Here is a 16,695-nt window from a genome sequence, read left to right on the forward strand (position 1 = left end):
CAGGTACTTTAGCATTGAGCTATGGCCCTGGTTGTTTTAATTTAAAACAAGATTCAACTACATTGCCCAGATGACTCAAACTTAGAGTGTGTGTTCTTTAGGTTCCTGAGTAGCTGAGGTTAGAGGCATGTGACAGTTACATACAGTATTTAAAAATCTGTGTAGCAATTCTGTTATAGTTGAGAAGAATCTGCTATGGACCTGCATGGTTCATGTAGGAGAACAAGAATGGCTTGGTACTGGTAGTGCGTTACTGTGTATTTGTTGAGCATGATCTGCAGAGTTCCAGTGTTACCTGCTCAGTATGCAGGGAGGCCCTTTAAGGAAGTAACACTCAGTCAGCTTACAAGTATTGGAAAGATGCCTGTTGTTTCCAGATGAGTGAGAGCCTGTCCACAAAACTGGAGGTAAAACACGGGCATATTTAGTGAGGTCAGCTATGAAATTGGAAAGCTTGCTTGAGTTGGTAGAGAGTAAAGGTATGGTGTGATTCCAGGAGGGATGTGCAGGCTGGTTTGGAGAGCAACAGGTGTAGAAGTGCCCCAAAATACCCTTGCAAAGAACCTGCAGCCCGCTAGGAAAACTCAAGACATGTACCCAGCTGTTCAGAGGGAAGGGCAGCAAGACACAGACACCACAGCACGGGGGAGCAAGGCTATGAGAGCATCTCTTTCCCTGGGAGCCCTGCAGGATTCTAGGGAACCGAGCTAGGGACACTAGGTGACATGGCACCTCTCTTGGTAGGAGGAGGAGGAGGAGCAGCCTCAGCCTGCACAGCCCCCCACACTGCCTGTGGAGGAGAAGAAGAAGATTCCAGACCCAGACAGCGATGACGTCTCTGAGGTGGATGCGCGACACATTATTGAGTAAGGGGTCCCCATTTGTCCTTATCTGCAAGCTCGCTATAAAGTGGCCAGAGTCCCAGTCTTTCCCTTTTCATTGTTTTTATTTTGAGTCAGGATTCTTATGCATAGCCCAGATTGGCCTCAGACTTGATCATCCCCTCCCTAGGTGTCATCCCCCAGTCCTGGCAGCAACCTCTGTAGGGGCACATTCCTTTTCCTACAGATTTCATTTGTATGTAGTAATTTGTTATAGAAAATGATTCCTTGGTCATCATAAGCTTGCAGAGTACAGTTGGGTGACAACAGAGACCTGCCCGTGTACTCTTGTTCCAGCAGCCTCTTGCTGGCTCCTCCAGGCAGCCTGGTCCAGCCCTGTGTCATCATCTAGAGAGATTTGCTGCATTCTCTTTCATTTTTGTTTTGTTTGCACACATATATCCAGGCACTGTGGTGTGCATCTCTTCACTAAGCATCTGTCTGGGGTATGGCCCTGTGTCTACAGATGTAGAGAGCTGCTACCTTCTAGTGTAGCGGTGTGACGGCCACACAATTTACTCTCTGCTCTGGGCTCACCCCTGGTGCTGGGCATGCAAGTTCTCTCTTTTACATTTTGCTCTTGGAAGCACAGTTAAAAATTAATGTACTGATTTGATCTCTGTGGTGAGAAGTTGATGGGGGACCATTATAGAGAAAAAAGATAAAGACTGAATCACTCAAATCTGAAACGCTCCAAATTCCAAATGTTTCTGTTTTCACAGAAACTGTTTTATTTTCTGATTGGGAACTGTGAAATTATTAACATCTATATAGATACTCCAGCAAGTGAAAAACTCCAAAATCTTTTTTTTTTCAAGACAGAATTTCTCTGGGTAGCTTTGGAGCCTGTCCTGGAACTCTTTAGACCAGGCTGGCCTTGAACTCAGAGAGAGCCTCCTGCCTCCACCTCCCAAGTGCTGGGATTAAAGGCGTGCACCACCACACCTGGCAAAACTTCAAAATCTTAAACACATGAAAAGTTCGGATAAGAAATGATCAACCAGGTGGTGGCACATGTCTTTAATCCTAGCACTCCCAAGACTAGCCTGGTCTGCAGAGGACTACACAGAGAAATCCCATTTCAAAAAACAAAAACAACAAAAACAACAACAACAAAAAAAAAAAACCCAAAACAAAAGAAGAAAGAAATGCTCAACCTTGGGGGCTAGAGAGCTAGTTCAGTTCAGTGCTTAAAAGCACTTGCTGCCTTTGCAGAGGCCCTGATTCGGTTCCCAACACCTACATGGTGACTTATAACTATCTGTAATCCAGTTCTAGGGGACCCTCTGACTTCCAGGCCCACACATAGTGTATATACATACATACAGGCAATATTCATGCATATAAAATAGGTAAGTCTTTTTTTAGAAAAAAGAAATGTTGAAAGAAAGAAAAGCAATGTTCAACCTGAGCTTTAAAATCTGCAGGAGAAATATATGAGAAGAACCTTCCCTCCAGTGGTGCTAGGTACATCAATGGCTTCGTAGGGAAAGTTGATCTACAGCAAGCATGAGAAATAGATTGTGGATTCCTGGCACCTTCATTAATGCTGGGTGGGCATAGTGGTCTGCCTGTAATTCTACTTCATGGAAGCCAGAGAGCCAGGATCCCCAGAGCACACTGGAGAGCTGTACTAGCCATATTGGTGAGCTCTGGATTCAAAGTGAGAGATCCTGCCTCATTGAGTGGAGAGTAATTGAGGAAGACTTGATCCTCCTTATACACAACACTCAAAAATAAGAAAATAAGAGCTTAACGTGACTGTTTCCTAGGGTTTTTAGCCAGAGTTTCACTGTGCAACTCTGGTTAGCCTTGAACTCCGTATGTAGACTAGGTTAGCCTGGAACATACAGATCCACCTGCCTCTTCCTCTGGATTGCCAGCCAGGATTGTAGGCTGGCCCCATGGTACCTGGCTGTCGCTATTTGCTGAAAAGATAAGAATGAAGATGCACAGCACACAGCGAATGGATGGAAGTTGAATTGCACACATCTGCTGAGTAATGGGGAGTAATGATTCAGTGGTAGTGCATTTTAAATCACCTGAAATTTTTAGTTTCATTGTTGTATTATTTTAATTGTTTTGTGGTGGAGACAGCCTTGAACTCGAACTACTCGTTGTTTTAGTTTTAATTTTTAAAGTTTTTGTTTTGTTTGGAGACAGGATCTCACTGTGTGACTCAGGCAGTCCTGTAACTTACTGTGTAAACCAGTCTGACATCAAACTCACAGAGATCCATTTGCTTTTGCCTCCTCAGTGCCATGATCAAAGGCTTGTGCCACATGCCTGACTGTAACCCCTCTCCGCCCCCTCCTTTTTTTTTTTTAAATTTTGAGGTGAGATCTCACTGTGTAGCCCAGGCTGGTTTCAATCCTGAAATCATTTTACCTCCTGAATGCTGGAGTTACAAGTGAGTGTAACCATGCCATACAGTTTAAAATCACTCTTTCAATGACAAATAAGGGCCTTGGTTAAAATAAGTTGGCTCCTCTGGTTAAAGCACTGCCAGTCCTAACAAACAGAGTTCGATTCCCTAGAATTCATATGCTTGGTGGCGCATGCATGTGCCACCCATGCACTGTTGAATTTATAATCGTCAGAAAAGAGAGGCTAGAGAGACGGTTCAGCAGTTAAAAGTGCATACTGCTCTTGCAGGAGACCTGAGTCTGATCCCTGGCCCCAGTGTCAAGGGGTTCACAACTGTCTGTAACTCAGGCTCCAGGGGATCCAGCACCAGCTTGTGGCCTCTTAGGGTTCCTGTACTCATAAGCACAAGACCCCTCCAACTCATACACATAATTAAAAATCAAATCTTTTAAAAAAAAGAAAAAGAATTTATCGAGCCAGGAATGAAGTGGTTGCCTGTAATGCCAACACTCAGGAGGCAGGATTGTAACAAGTTCAAGGCCAGCATGGTCTGTGTAGCTAGTTTCAGGCCAGCCATGGCTACAATAGTGAGACCTTGTCTTTGAAGAAAAGAAGAAAAGTGAAGGGCCAGTGAGATGGCTGGCTGTATTGATAATGGTGCTTGATGCTAAGCCTGATAGACTGAGTTTGGTCCCCAGAGCCCACTCACAGGAAGAAGTGAGCTGTCTCTGACTTCCACATGTATGTGATGGCTTGTGTACACTCCTACATGCACACAAATAAATGGTTTCTTAAAACCTCAGAAAGTAAAATGAAAACTAAATTCTTGAACCAGGTCCTGAAATGGGAGGCACAGGCAGGAGGATGACAAATTCAAGGCCAGTCAGGGCTACATGCTGAGAGCCTGTCTCAGAAAGATGAAGATAAATGTAAACAGCAGCAGCAAAGTGTGCTCAGATTGGATCTCAAAAGCACCCACATGAAAGTGCTGGTTCTGTGAGCAGCTAGCTGCTCCTCAGCACCAGTACCTCCTGTCGTGGTGACTGGCAGGGCCTTCACCAGCCTGTGTCAGTGGCCTTGGGACCTCTGTTGTCTCAGGGGGCAATCAGCTGATCCTTGGGTTGGGATCGCTGCTAGCTATGCTGTGGTTCCCACCTCTGTGTTCCCTGCAGTTTAGTCCGTAAGTTACAGGCAGAGGCAGCTAATTCAAGCTAGTGGCAGCACATTTTCACAGACAGAAGCCTGTATTCTTACACAGCCTGTGCCCCTCCAGGAATGCCAAGCAGGACGTGGATGACGAGTACGGCGTGTCCCAGGCCCTTGCTCGTGGTCTGCAGTCCTACTATGCTGTGGCCCATGCTGTCACAGAGAGAGTAGACAAGCAGTCAGCCCTCATGGTCAATGGCGTCCTCAAACAGTACCAGGTAAGGCAGGAGGCAGCAGGGAGGCCGGGTGGCTGTTGGCTGTACTTAGGCAACACTCGCTTTTCCTGAAGAACCACAATTTTCCCATCTGGTTTTGTTTCCTCTGAAACAGGGTCTCAATGTGTATTCCAGGTTGGCTCGGAACTCTTTATGTAAACCAAGTTGGCCTCAAACTAAACAGAGATCCATCTGTCTCTGCCTAAGGAAAGGTGTGTAGCACTATACCCAGACAGTTTCCTCATCTAAAGCAGCTATGGTCAGATAGGTTAACTGCCAGAGGGTAATAACACTTCAGTAACCCGCCACGTGCTTGCTCTAGGCAGAGGAGCATTGTATGCACAAAGAACTTAGAGAGCCTCTCAGTGCAGACATGGGCCTTGCATGGATGCTCTGTATCATGCCTCAGACCCATAGTCACCTGGACCTCTGGTCAGGACTTTGTTCTGGGAGCAGAGGAATGGCCCTTCCTGTGGGAGGGTTTTCTATGAGGGTGACAAGACCATAGCTGTTAACTGTTCCCAGCCTGGCTGGGAAATTCTCTATGTCTGGGTGTTAAAGCCTCATCTCTGAGGTTCCAGAAGGGAGCTAGCCTCACTCTGTCCAAAGATTATGTCTCCCTGCTTTCGTTTGACTGTGGTCTCTGTTCTTGCCCATTCTCCTTAGGAGAACTCTTAGACTGTGTAGCTTCCAGAGGCAAATCAGCATTCACTGGAACTTTCCACAGGCCAGTATAATTAAAAGCATTATAGGTTGCCCAGGTCCTACCCAATGTGTAAAAAACAATGTCCAGACTTTGTTCCCTTGTGTTATATTCAGTTGGAAAGCTTCTATGCCAAGCTTGATGACCTCAGTTCAATCCTGTACACCCACATGGTGGAAGGCATAATTTCTGCAAGTTGTTCTTAGACTGACACACAAGTGCACACTCTTGTAATACATCCATGGAATAAATTTGTGTGTGTGCTGCTGGGGCTGGAGCCCAGGGTCTTGTATGAGGTAGGCAAGCACTGTACCCTTGACTACCTCTTCAGCCTTCCTTCAGTTATTAACATCATGATAACATTTAGGTAGTCCTTGGCCATTTGATGTTTTCATCTCACATTCCCCTGAACCCTAATGGTTCTGGCATTGAAGTATCCCGTTGAGTGGCAGGCTTTCCTGTGTGTCCATGGTTCTGTGCCAGGCAGTGCTACTGGCTGTTAAGGGCCAGCCACTCGTTCTTCTAGTCCACTGTACCTCAGAGCACCGCCACACTCCTGAGAATGAGAAGGTTCTAGGTAGGAGGTTAGGGAGATGACTCAGTGGATAAAGCACTTGCCACACAAAAATGAGGAGCAGAGCTGGGCGGTGGTGGCACACGCCTTCAATCCTAGCACTGGGGAGGCTGAGTTCCAGGCCAACCTGATCTACGGAGCTAGTTCTAGCACAGCCAGAGCTACACAGAGAAGTCCTGTCTCATAAAACCAAAGGGGAAGGGAGATTCAGATCAGAATTCCGATCTCTAAACCGGCATGAAAGCCAGACACGTGGTGTGGCTGCCTGTAACCCCACCACTTGACTTGGGAGGTGGAGACATCATCTCCAGGGCAAGCTGGCTAACTAAACTAGACTTGCCAAATCATAAAGTTATGGGTTCAGTGAGAGATCCTGTCTCAGAAAATATTGAGGAAGTTGGGATTGATCAAGGAACACCGATAAATAACGTCTGGCCTCCACATACGTATATGCATGAACACATGGCCTGTACATCACACACAATAAAAACAGAAGTTTTAGGTGACCCATGCCCACACTTAAGAGCCCTTGAGGTCCCCTTGCCTACACTTCAGCAGTCTTACTTCTGAGCTTCTCTTGTCTCCTAATCCATACACTGAAGCCTGTCTTTAAAGCATTTAGAGGCAGAGAAATGGCTCCATTGGTGAAGAGCAATTGTTGCTCTTGCAGAGGACCTGGGTTGATTCCCAGCACCCACATGGTGGCTCAAATCTCTGAGTCCAGTCCCAGGGGATCTGACACCATCTTCTGTCCTCTACAGGCATAAGGCACACACATGTGACAAACATACATATATGCAGGTAAAATACTCATACACATAAAATAATAATAAGTCTAAAATTATTAAAATATATTTATTAATAAATAGGTTGGTTTCTGAGGTGGCATCTCATTCGTATGGTCTCTGGACTTCCACTCTGGCACACCTTGGCCAAGGGCCAGAATGTAACAGTGCAGCTACCAGCCTGATTTTCAGATCCGTGTAGAAGAGATCTGGGCTTCAGGCGTGCCTTATGAGCAATTGAGTATGTAGAGAGAGGGTCGTCTTAGTGGTTTGGATGAACACAGTACATGATGCAGAAGAGTTTGAATCTACATCAAGGGAAGAAAGCAGCTACATTGGATCAGCTGATAGGAGAGGCTGTGACTCTGCTACAGTGTATTTCGGCTAGCAGTGACAGAGGAGTGAGACGTGGAGAAGGCAGCAGTGGGTTAAAGGTGCCTTCTGCTGGGAGCACAGCATGAAACATTAGTCATATTCTTTTGATAGCCATTACATTATTGTCAGGTAGCAGTTGATGCTGTGAGATGGCTTTCATTAAAAATAATTATCTGGCCGGGCAGTGGTGGCGCACGCCTTTAATCCCAGCACTCGGGAGGCAGAGCCAGGCGGATCTCTGTGAGTTCAAGGCCAGCCTGGGCTACCAAGTGAGTTCCAGGAAAGGCGCAAAGCTACACAGAGAAACCCTGTCTCGAAAAACCAAAAAAAAAAAAAAAAAAAAAAAAGAAAAAGAAAAAAAATTATCTGGGCAGTGGTGGTGCATGCTTTTAATTCCAGCACTCATGTGGATCTCTGTGAGTTTGAGGCCAGCCTTATCTACAAAGTGGGTTCCAGGACTGCCAGGGCTGTTACAAGTGAAACCCTGTCTCAAAAAACCAAAAATAAATAAATAAACAAAGCTAAAAGCAAAACAAACAAACAAAAAAATTTAGCACAGTTCCCTTGTGCTTTCATAACACAAGTGTGGCCAAGGTGAGCACAACAGAAAAACTGGGTAGTCCAGGGCAGAGTACCTTGTAGGGTATTTGCAGGTGGCATATTTGTTGTGTGAACATGGTCCTCACATTTCTGACCTTACAGATCAAGGGCTTGGAGTGGCTGGTGTCCCTGTATAACAACAACCTGAATGGCATCCTGGCTGATGAGATGGGGCTGGGAAAGACCATCCAAACCATCGCGCTCATCACATACCTCATGGAGCACAAGCGAATCAACGGGCCCTTCCTCATCATTGTGCCTCTCTCGTATGTATGAGCCTGACTCTGTCACAGCCTGGGTTCAGAAGGGCTTTCTCTGTTCTGCTGGGCAGAAGTGGATTGTCCAGAGTGTGGCATAGGGTTGGTCTGGAGCCTCTCTGTGACCTCCTTCCACATGTCCTCACATTGTGGCCACCTTCTGTCTGTCTTTATATGGTTGTCCCTTAGGTACAGAATAGGATGAGACACTGCATCAGTCATGTCTGAGTTCCTGAGTATGAGGACTGCAGTACATCTGTTAGGGAGACAGACACACGTCAGCCCATTGCTGTCTGCCTCTAGCTTTGATCCCACGGGTCAGCTCTTACAGATTTCTTTAGTGGCCCCTTCCTCCTAGGGGGATGGAAAGGCTACTTTTGGCTCTGTTAAGCAAAAGCTTTTGTACTCTGTCATACCCATTGTACCCAACATCTCCTGTATAACATCTTAGCTTGGCATACACAGCACAGGTGCCCAAGCTTGCTTGTATCTGGCATCCCGCAGAGTCTCGCACTCACCAGTTCTTGGTTTCAGCAGGTTTGGAAATCTGTTGACTTAAAAAAGAGTTGATCTGCTTCGGCCCTCCCTTGGGCTGGCTCTCATTGGCCCAGGCTAGGGTATGCTTCGGGGCCTCAGTCAGTCCCTGGCCTATGAGGATAGTCCGATTGATTCTGTTGTCTCTGTATGTGGCTGGGCCTCATCCTAGAGTGCAGCCCCTCAGCAGTACTACCATATGTTCATTCAGAGCCCCTATCTCCAATCTTAGTTCTTTACAAACTTGTCACATCACATTTGAAGCCTGAGCAGAAAGTTTGTCCCTTGGTCAGGGTTTGTCTGAAGTCTCTGGGGGTTGGGTTCTACCCACTGCATGTGTCAGCAGAAGCCTGAAATGCTACTTTGTTCTTCGACAGGTTGGGCATGGTTACCTTGGCCCAACTGCACAGTACCCTCCAGGCACCTTCACTGTCATGCTGAAGGTTTCCCTTGGTTAGTTAAATGTCTAGTGGTAGCCCCCGGGCTCTAACTGGTGCCCATTTCCTCTGCTGCTGCGGACATCACCGCCACCACAGTACCAGGCCTGCCTGTGGTGATTATTTCAGGGCTGCCAAACATGTCTGCATGTCTGCATGTCTCCTTCGGCTGCTCATTGGACTTCTCCTAGGAAGAGCTTCCACTCTCTCTCTCCATTTGCTTTATTCCTTCCATGAAGTCTCGTCCTTTCCTTGGTTCTGGTGGTGGGTGACCACAGTCACAGGCTCGCTGAGAGACCCTCTCACTTAGTTCTGAGTTCCCCTTGGAATACATCTTTGTTCCTGAGGTTTAGTCACAACAGAGTGCATTCCAACCTCAGTTACGTCCACTAGCTTTGCTCTTATGTTCATTATTCTGTCCAGGCTCGCTTGTTAGGGCTCCATGCTTCCGGCCTGTCATGGTTCGTCCATATTTCCATAATTTGGACTTTGATACATTTTTGTTGTCATTTATTTTGTAAGACAGATTCTCGCTATGTATCATAGGCTGGCCTTGAGCTCAAGATTCTGATGCAACTTTCTGAGTGCCTCGGCACGACTTTCGTTTGAGGTGCTGGGTGTGGAGCTAGGTTTTCAGAATGCTAAACAAGTGTTTGCTGCCACACCATGCCCTAGGCCTGTGTGGATGTGTACTTCATAGGCTCCTGCTTTGTCCTCCGTGTGGGTATGTTTCATGGCTAGATTGTGCCCATGACTGGATGTGAAGTACCCTCATTTTCCCTCCTGTCTGTGTTGCCCACATCATGCCCATGGCAACCCTGACCATGCTACTCGGGCAGGATCATTGCTGGGTGCTTGTGCTTTTCTCTACTACTCCGTTGTTCGTTTTTCTGCGTTTTTCTGTGTCTGGTTTCTCTGTAGAGCCCTGGCTGTCCTAGAATTCACGCCACAGATCAGGCTGGCCTCTGCCTCCCTAGTGCTGGGATTAAAGGCGTGCCCACCAAGCCCAGCTCTACTAACTTGTATTGGGTGCTCAGGGATGTGGATGTGGAGCTGTCTTTATAGGTGGGTGCCGCAAGCAGCATTTGGAGTTCTTCCCCCTTTTGCCACTCCATTTCTTACCAGTGAGAATGTGAGTGTTTGTTGCTTTGGCCTGCATTAACACTGGTTCATTTCTTGTGCTTTTCCAATTGTTTGGATTTGGCCTCTCTTAGATGGGATCCCTATCCTTGTAGCAGGTGCCTTCTGAGGTTAGAGCATTTCTTGCTTTTTGTCCCAGCTGATTTCTCCTGTCCCAGTTCTGTATCAACTCATTCCCTAAGGAGCCTCAGTGTTAGAAACCATACTGTAGCTGGGCGGTGGTGGTGCATGCCTTTAATCCCAGCACTCGGGAGGCAGAGGCAGATGGATCTTTGTGAGTTCGAGGCCAGCCTGGTCTACAGAGCAAGATCCAGGAAAAGGCACAAAGCTACACAGAGAAACCCTGTCTCAAAAACAACCAAAAGAAAAAAAAAAAGAAAAAAAGAAACCATACTGTATACTCACTCATGCGGCTGAGGCAGGAGGATTGTTGTAAGTTTGAGGCCAGCCTGGGCTGCATGATGTTCCAAACTCATCTGGGAAATAGGATGAGACACTGTTTCAAGAAAAACAAAAGGGGATAGAGAGATGACTCTGGTTAGTAGTGCCTGTTGCTCTTCCAGAGACCAGAGTTCGTTTCCCAACATCTAAACGAAACTGCCTGAAAACTGCCTGTAACTACTGACGAGTTGATTTCACCCAGGGGCCCATGAGTGCGGGGGGCTGAGGTGGAGCTTCCACCAGAACAACTACAGGCCTAGCAGACCAGACACTCTCCTGCCTTGCTGTCTGTCTCCTGCTCTCCTCGGCAGGAGACTCTGCCCCTTGGAGTAAGCAACTGCTTCCCACTGCAGGCAGCTGCTTTGTCTGAAGCTCACAGCTCGTAGTGAAAACCGTTGTTGTGACAAAACCGCACGACCAAGGTATCTTATGAAGGAGGAGAGCATTTTATTATTTGGCTTAGGATTTTAGAGAGTTAGTGGTGGCAGAGTAATCCGGGAACTCAAATACTAATGCACAAGTGTGAGGCAAAGAGAGATACTGGAAATATGTGGGTCCTGGGAATAGAACCCAGCTCCTCTGGAAGAGCAGCCAGTGCTCTTTTTTTCTTTTCTTTTCTTTTTGATTTTTTTTTCGAGACAAGACTTCTCTGTGTAGTTTTGGTGCCTGACCTGGATCTTGCTCTGGAGACCAGGCCTCCAACTCACAGAGATCTGCCTGGCTCTGCCTCCTGAGCAGGATTAAAGGCGTGCGCCACCACTGTTTGGCCGAAGCCAGTGCTCTTAACCACTGAGCCATCTCTCCAGCCCTTAAGTTTTATTTTAAGTGCATTGGTGTGAGGGTTTCAGACCTCCTCGAACTGGAGTTACTGGCAGTTGAGAGCTGCCATGTGGTTGCTGTGAATTGAACCTGGGTCCTCTAGAAGAACAGACAGTGCTCTTAACTGCTGAGCCATCTCTCTAGCCCTCCAGAGACACACTTATTACAGCAGGCCACACCTCCTTGTTCTTCCCAAAGAGTTTCAGCCACTGAGCCCAAATATTCAAATATAGGAACCTATGGGGCCATTCTCATTCAAAGCACCACAGCAGTCCACAGCTACGGTTCAGGAGCTCCTTGCTGCCGCCTCAGTGGATGTGACCCTGGACTTACCTTCAGTCTTTCCCCATGATTCCTGTCCAGGAATATGTTCATGCGTTTTCATCTCACCTCCTCCTGGTTAGACGCACTACCTGTACCCTGAGGAGTGTCCTAGTGTCCAGCTGTCCCATCCTGCCCATTGCCCTGCTCTTCCCATGTAGTGTTCCTTGACTTGTATTCTTGCATCTATCCTGATTCCCAGGCTCCTTATGACATGCTGGCTTTTCTCCCTCTTACTGCAGGTCTCCATGGCCCTCAAGCCTTCTCTTCCTGCCTCTCTTGGGCTTCCATCATGCTTTGCAACAGTATGATAGTAGCTCAGCCTGTATCAGGGGTCTGGCTAGTGTTCCCTAAGGGCGGCCTCATATCTGGGCATAGGGTAGGCCCAATAGCTCCCAGTGCTGCCAGGCATCCAGGCTCCTGAAGCGGTTCTTTACTTTGGTTGGTTGGGTTTTTGTTTTTTGGTAGTGGTGCACACCTTTAATCCCAGCACTCTGCAGGCGATCTCTGTGAGTCCTGAGCGAATTCCAGGACAGCCAGGGCTACACAAAGAAACCTTGTCTTCAAAAACAAACAAACAGGGCTGGAGAGATGGCTCAGAGGTTAAGAGCACTGACTGCTCTTCCAGAGGTCCTGAGTTCAATTCCCAGCAACCACATGGTGGCTCACAACCATCTGTAATGAGATCTGGCGCCCTCTCCTGGCCTGCAGACGTATATGCAGGCAGAACATTGTATACATACTAAATAAATAAATCTTAAAAAAAGATTAAACAAACAAACAAACAAACAAAAAAAACAAACAAACCCAAACCAGACAAACAAGTGACCAACAAACAGTACATATGAAATTCCAGGCTAGCCTCTCTAGCCTCTCCTTGCTTTTAAAGTTTTATTTGTTTATCTTTTTTTTAAATTCTGTGTGTATCTTTCACATCATGCATCTTGATCCCATTCATTTCTCCATCCCTTTGCATCTGCCCTCCGCCCCTGCCAACTCCCCCCCCCCAATAAAACAAAATTTATGAGAAAAAAATTAAAAGCTCGTCATGGAAGCTGCTGTGTGAAACAGTGAGTCACACAGTACCCCTTTGTCCATATATCTTTACTTGCAAGGGTTCATTGCAAAGAGTCATTAATCTGGTTGAGGCCTCTGATTTCTATTACACTATGGATACCGGGCCTCACTGGGACTCTTCTTGGTTGCCCTGTGTTGTGAAGATCCTGTAACTTTGGGTCTGTGGGTCAGGCCCCTTCACATACTCCAGCAGATATACATGGGGTGCATGTTGGGGTGGGCCAACTCATAGCCCTGTTTCTGTGTTTGGACTGCTGCAGGGTTGGTCAGCCCGTCAGCTCTCCCTGTCCTCACCACCAGGGTGAGCTCTCCAGCAGTGCCCCAGATAATTCACCTTTTGCAGCAGTGAGCGAGGGGCAGGGCCAGTTCTCCTGCCTTCATGCCCTCAGGTTGGGCTCTCCCACACCTACACCATTAGAGCCAGCTCCACTGTGTCGTACAGTCGAGGTACAGGGGCAACTCTCGAGCGCTGTAGATGGTGAGGGGCAGGGACAGCTCTTCCATTCCCATGAACTCAGGGTCACCTCCTCCACTCATGCCCACCACATGTCAGATGATTAATGGGGACAGCTCCTCCTGCTCACAGCCTGTTTGTTTTTTGAGACAGGATTTTTCTGTGTAGCCCTGCCTCTACCTCTTGAGTGCTGGGATTAAAGGAGTGCGCCACGACTGCCTTTAAGTGCTCTTTTCCTTCACGCTTACTTGGTAACAGCTGTCTGTAGGCTATTCGCCTTATGGCTGCAAAGTGACTACACTGTCTCTATCATCTCACCTGGGTTGCTAGAAGGATGGCAGAGTAAGGGCCTTAGTAGCGTATTCCAGCTAACCTTAACCCTTTGCCGGTGGGACCCCAGGAACTTGAACTGTCATTAGATGGGACACTTAGGCAGTTACCAGAGAGCCTAGGAGTGGAGTTTCTGGGAGGAAAACCAAAAATGGGGAGCAGTCTCTATCTTGAACCATATCTATCTCAGCCATTTCCTTCTCTTGCTCAGTCTCCCCGGATTGTCCAAGGAGGAAGGCTCTCAGGTCTGTCCTGAGGAAAGGTCTTGGTTCTCCCCCTTCCCCTGTGCTCCTGGTCTTTGCTTACACTCTGCTTTCCCCCTTCTGGGTCACGATCATCTATAGCGTCCAGTTTTGGTCTCAGAGTTGGTACCAGGCTCACCGTGTGTCCTGTATTTCCATGTGTTGAACCACAGTCCCTGACATTGGGAGGCCAGGCACAGCTGCTGCAGCAGATCTGTAGTGTCTCACATACTCATTCACCAAGGGGCCAATGACCCCCACTGGAGACAGGGCTGGCTACCTAAGATCTATGCTGGCTCTGCCCTGGGCCAGCTGTACCAGCACCATGTCTGTGTGTGTGTCTGTTCTTCCCATCTGGAACAGGGTGCCTTTTTCTCTCTGGCTGCTGCCACCTCACCCTTCCCCACCCCTGTGCACAAAGCTCTTAAGGGACACATTGTGTTTACTATGGTAGTTCTGAGTACGAGGCCTGTTAGCTTCACTGTTGTCTAGTCTAGAAGAACTTGACTGTCCCTTCCTTTCCCTTCAGGACGCTGTCAAACTGGGCATATGAATTTGACAAGTGGGCCCCCTCAGTGGTGAAGGTTTCCTACAAGGTACGTCCTAGGAGACACAGGCATGGGCAGGGAGGGTGAAGGAGCAAAGAGAGAAGCCAGTATGTGTTAGAGACACAAGGCTCCCTCCCAGGCCTAGTGCTTATTTGATGCACATGTGGTGTTAGTCGTTATGCAGAATGGATGGTTACTTATTTTGTGGCATAAATACTTTTTTTTTTTTTTTAAGTCAAAATCAAATGTTCCATTTTTGGAAACATGGTTTCTGCAGTATATATTTTAATATACATAATAGACCTGGATAAGTTCACTGGAGAATTGTCTTCATCAGAACTCTGGTTAAAACCCATTTGTATATGAGAACAGAACTAACACATGGCATGATGCCGAGTGTTCTGAATACCTAACCAGGCCTGTGCCAAGCATCGTGCTCAATGTATTGGATGGGACCTGTAGTCCACCGATGCATAGCACTGTTTACTTCTGCCTCAGGCTCTTCGTCCTGTGCCTCTGGTGTAAGGACATTGTTGCTGTGTGTTAGAGCTTGATGTGTCTAGAAGGCAGTCAGGGAGGAGCCTGGGGACTAGAAATGAAGAAGTGCTAGGCAGTGGGGAGGAGCCAAGTGATTATAGTGGTTATTGCCTAGTCAAGGAGAGGACCTAGCTTCCAGGTTAGGGGCCTAAGTTCAGGACCTAGGAAGAGGGGAGTTGATGAGACAGACACCAGGAACGGTGCAGGCAGCCCCGTTTCCCCAGGTGCCCTGTGTCCATTCCTCCCCTGCAGCGGGTGTTCCTCATGGCAGGATCAGAGCAGGCTAGCAGTCTTGCCCAGCAAAATCTCAGGCTACCTTTGGCAAGGACCATCTTCCTTCTCCAGGAACACTCTTCACTAGTTTAAACTGTTTGCATCCTGTCTCTACAGGGCTCTCCAGCAGCAAGACGAGCTTTCGTCCCCCAGCTTCGCAGTGGGAAGTTCAATGTCTTGTTGACCACCTATGAGTATATCATCAAAGACAAACATATCCTGGCCAAGGTAGCGTATCCTCACCTAGAACACTGCAGGCCTAGAGCTCAGGCTGTAAATGACCTTGATGCCTGATAGCATACCTGTGTCAGCTCCTTGCAAGGAGTCCCTCAGTGCTTCATCTGCACATATAGCAAAGCACAGCTGCTGTGCACTTGTGTAGTGCACAGCCATGCCCTGGCTCCTTCAACAGCCTAAGCAGACCCTGGGTCAGGTAAGGAGTCCCCACAGAACCTGGACAAGTACCCCTCACCCATCTCCCACAGCCTCTATGCAGAGAGCCTTTTCACTTTGTCTCCTGACTTTCTTGAGTGACCTATCCGATTGAGACAAGGCCACCCGGGTATGTGGTCCTAGTGGGCCTCTTCCTGGGGTTGGGCTATCCCATAACATTGACTATGGGTCCTAGTGGACACTTTGGGGAGCAATTGAGGATGAAGAGTATGGTGGAGGTATATTACCGTGCTGGTCTAGAGCTGGGCCCCTGTCCAGGGGGGCTACAGCCTTGTCTGATGTTACTCAGAGCTGTAAGTGACATGAAATTACCCATTCTCAATCTGTCCAAGCTTGTTTTCCTAATGTGGACCGGGATGGAAGCTGGGGGGCTAGGCTGGGCCCCCATGGCTGGTGTTCTAGTAGGAAGTATTAAAGAGCTCACATGGGGATGGGACCCTCTGCCCATAGCCAAATTTCCCTGCACAGTGCTAGCAATGTGTGCACTCACTGTGGTTTCCTGGACTGACAGGTGACTATACCAGTGCAGCCTTTACCATATAGGCCTTGCACAGGGCACCATCTCTAGTGTACAAAACCAAATCCACCCCAGGCCGTGCATGAGGCCCTGAAAATACCCTTGCTTCCTGGCAGTGGTTGACATTGATGTAAATGCCAAGCTTCTGTATCTTCAAACGGTACCTTGGACAGTCCTATTGTGAGAGATGGAAGTCATTGTGGTTATAGGAGACATAGCCAGGAATTTTCCTGGGGCTCCTACCCCAGCCTCACACTGTCCAGCCCTGTCCTTGGGGTTTGGAGTCCCTGGCAGACTGTTGAGGAAAGGTCTGGCACTGCCCCACTTGTAGCCACATTCAGATGTGTTTGTGTGTCACTGCTATAGAGGCATGGCTGCTCGTGGCGAACATTGCAGGTGCCTTCCAGTTGTGGGGTGGGGTGCTGAGCGCTGTCTCCTGTCACTGTTTGGAAAACCAGAGTCCTTTTTGCTCTGTGCCCTGACAACACAGCCTGGGCTCAGCTCTTTAATCGTGTGTCCCCATGTCGTGTGTTGGAGAGTCTATATCTGGGGGTTCCCGCCAGACACGCTGGTCACTTGGCAACCCTGCTACCACATCTTGTCCTTGCA

At 47.9% G+C, this 16,695-nt stretch overlaps 1 protein-coding gene across 5 annotated transcripts in view; it reads left to right on the plus strand.

Annotated features, from left to right (window-relative positions):
* The window catches only part of Smarca4 (SWI/SNF related, matrix associated, actin dependent regulator of chromatin, subfamily a, member 4), a 94,487-nt gene that overhangs the window by 39,347 nt on the left and 38,445 nt on the right, over positions 1 to 16,695 (plus strand). For all 5 annotated transcript variants that reach the window (XM_059267469.1, XM_059267467.1, XM_059267468.1 and 2 more), the window contains exons 14-18: positions 745 to 866; positions 4,522 to 4,672; positions 7,809 to 7,972; positions 14,288 to 14,354; positions 15,234 to 15,344. In XM_059267469.1, the coding sequence (XP_059123452.1) occupies positions 745 to 866; positions 4,522 to 4,672; positions 7,809 to 7,972; positions 14,288 to 14,354; positions 15,234 to 15,344 (615 nt within the window). The remainder of the gene's footprint in view (positions 1 to 744; positions 867 to 4,521; positions 4,673 to 7,808; positions 7,973 to 14,287; positions 14,355 to 15,233; positions 15,345 to 16,695) is intronic.

Source organism: Peromyscus eremicus, chromosome 7 (genome assembly GCF_949786415.1).
Source record: "Peromyscus eremicus chromosome 7, PerEre_H2_v1, whole genome shotgun sequence".
Lineage (NCBI taxonomy): Eukaryota > Metazoa > Chordata > Mammalia > Rodentia > Cricetidae > Peromyscus > Peromyscus eremicus.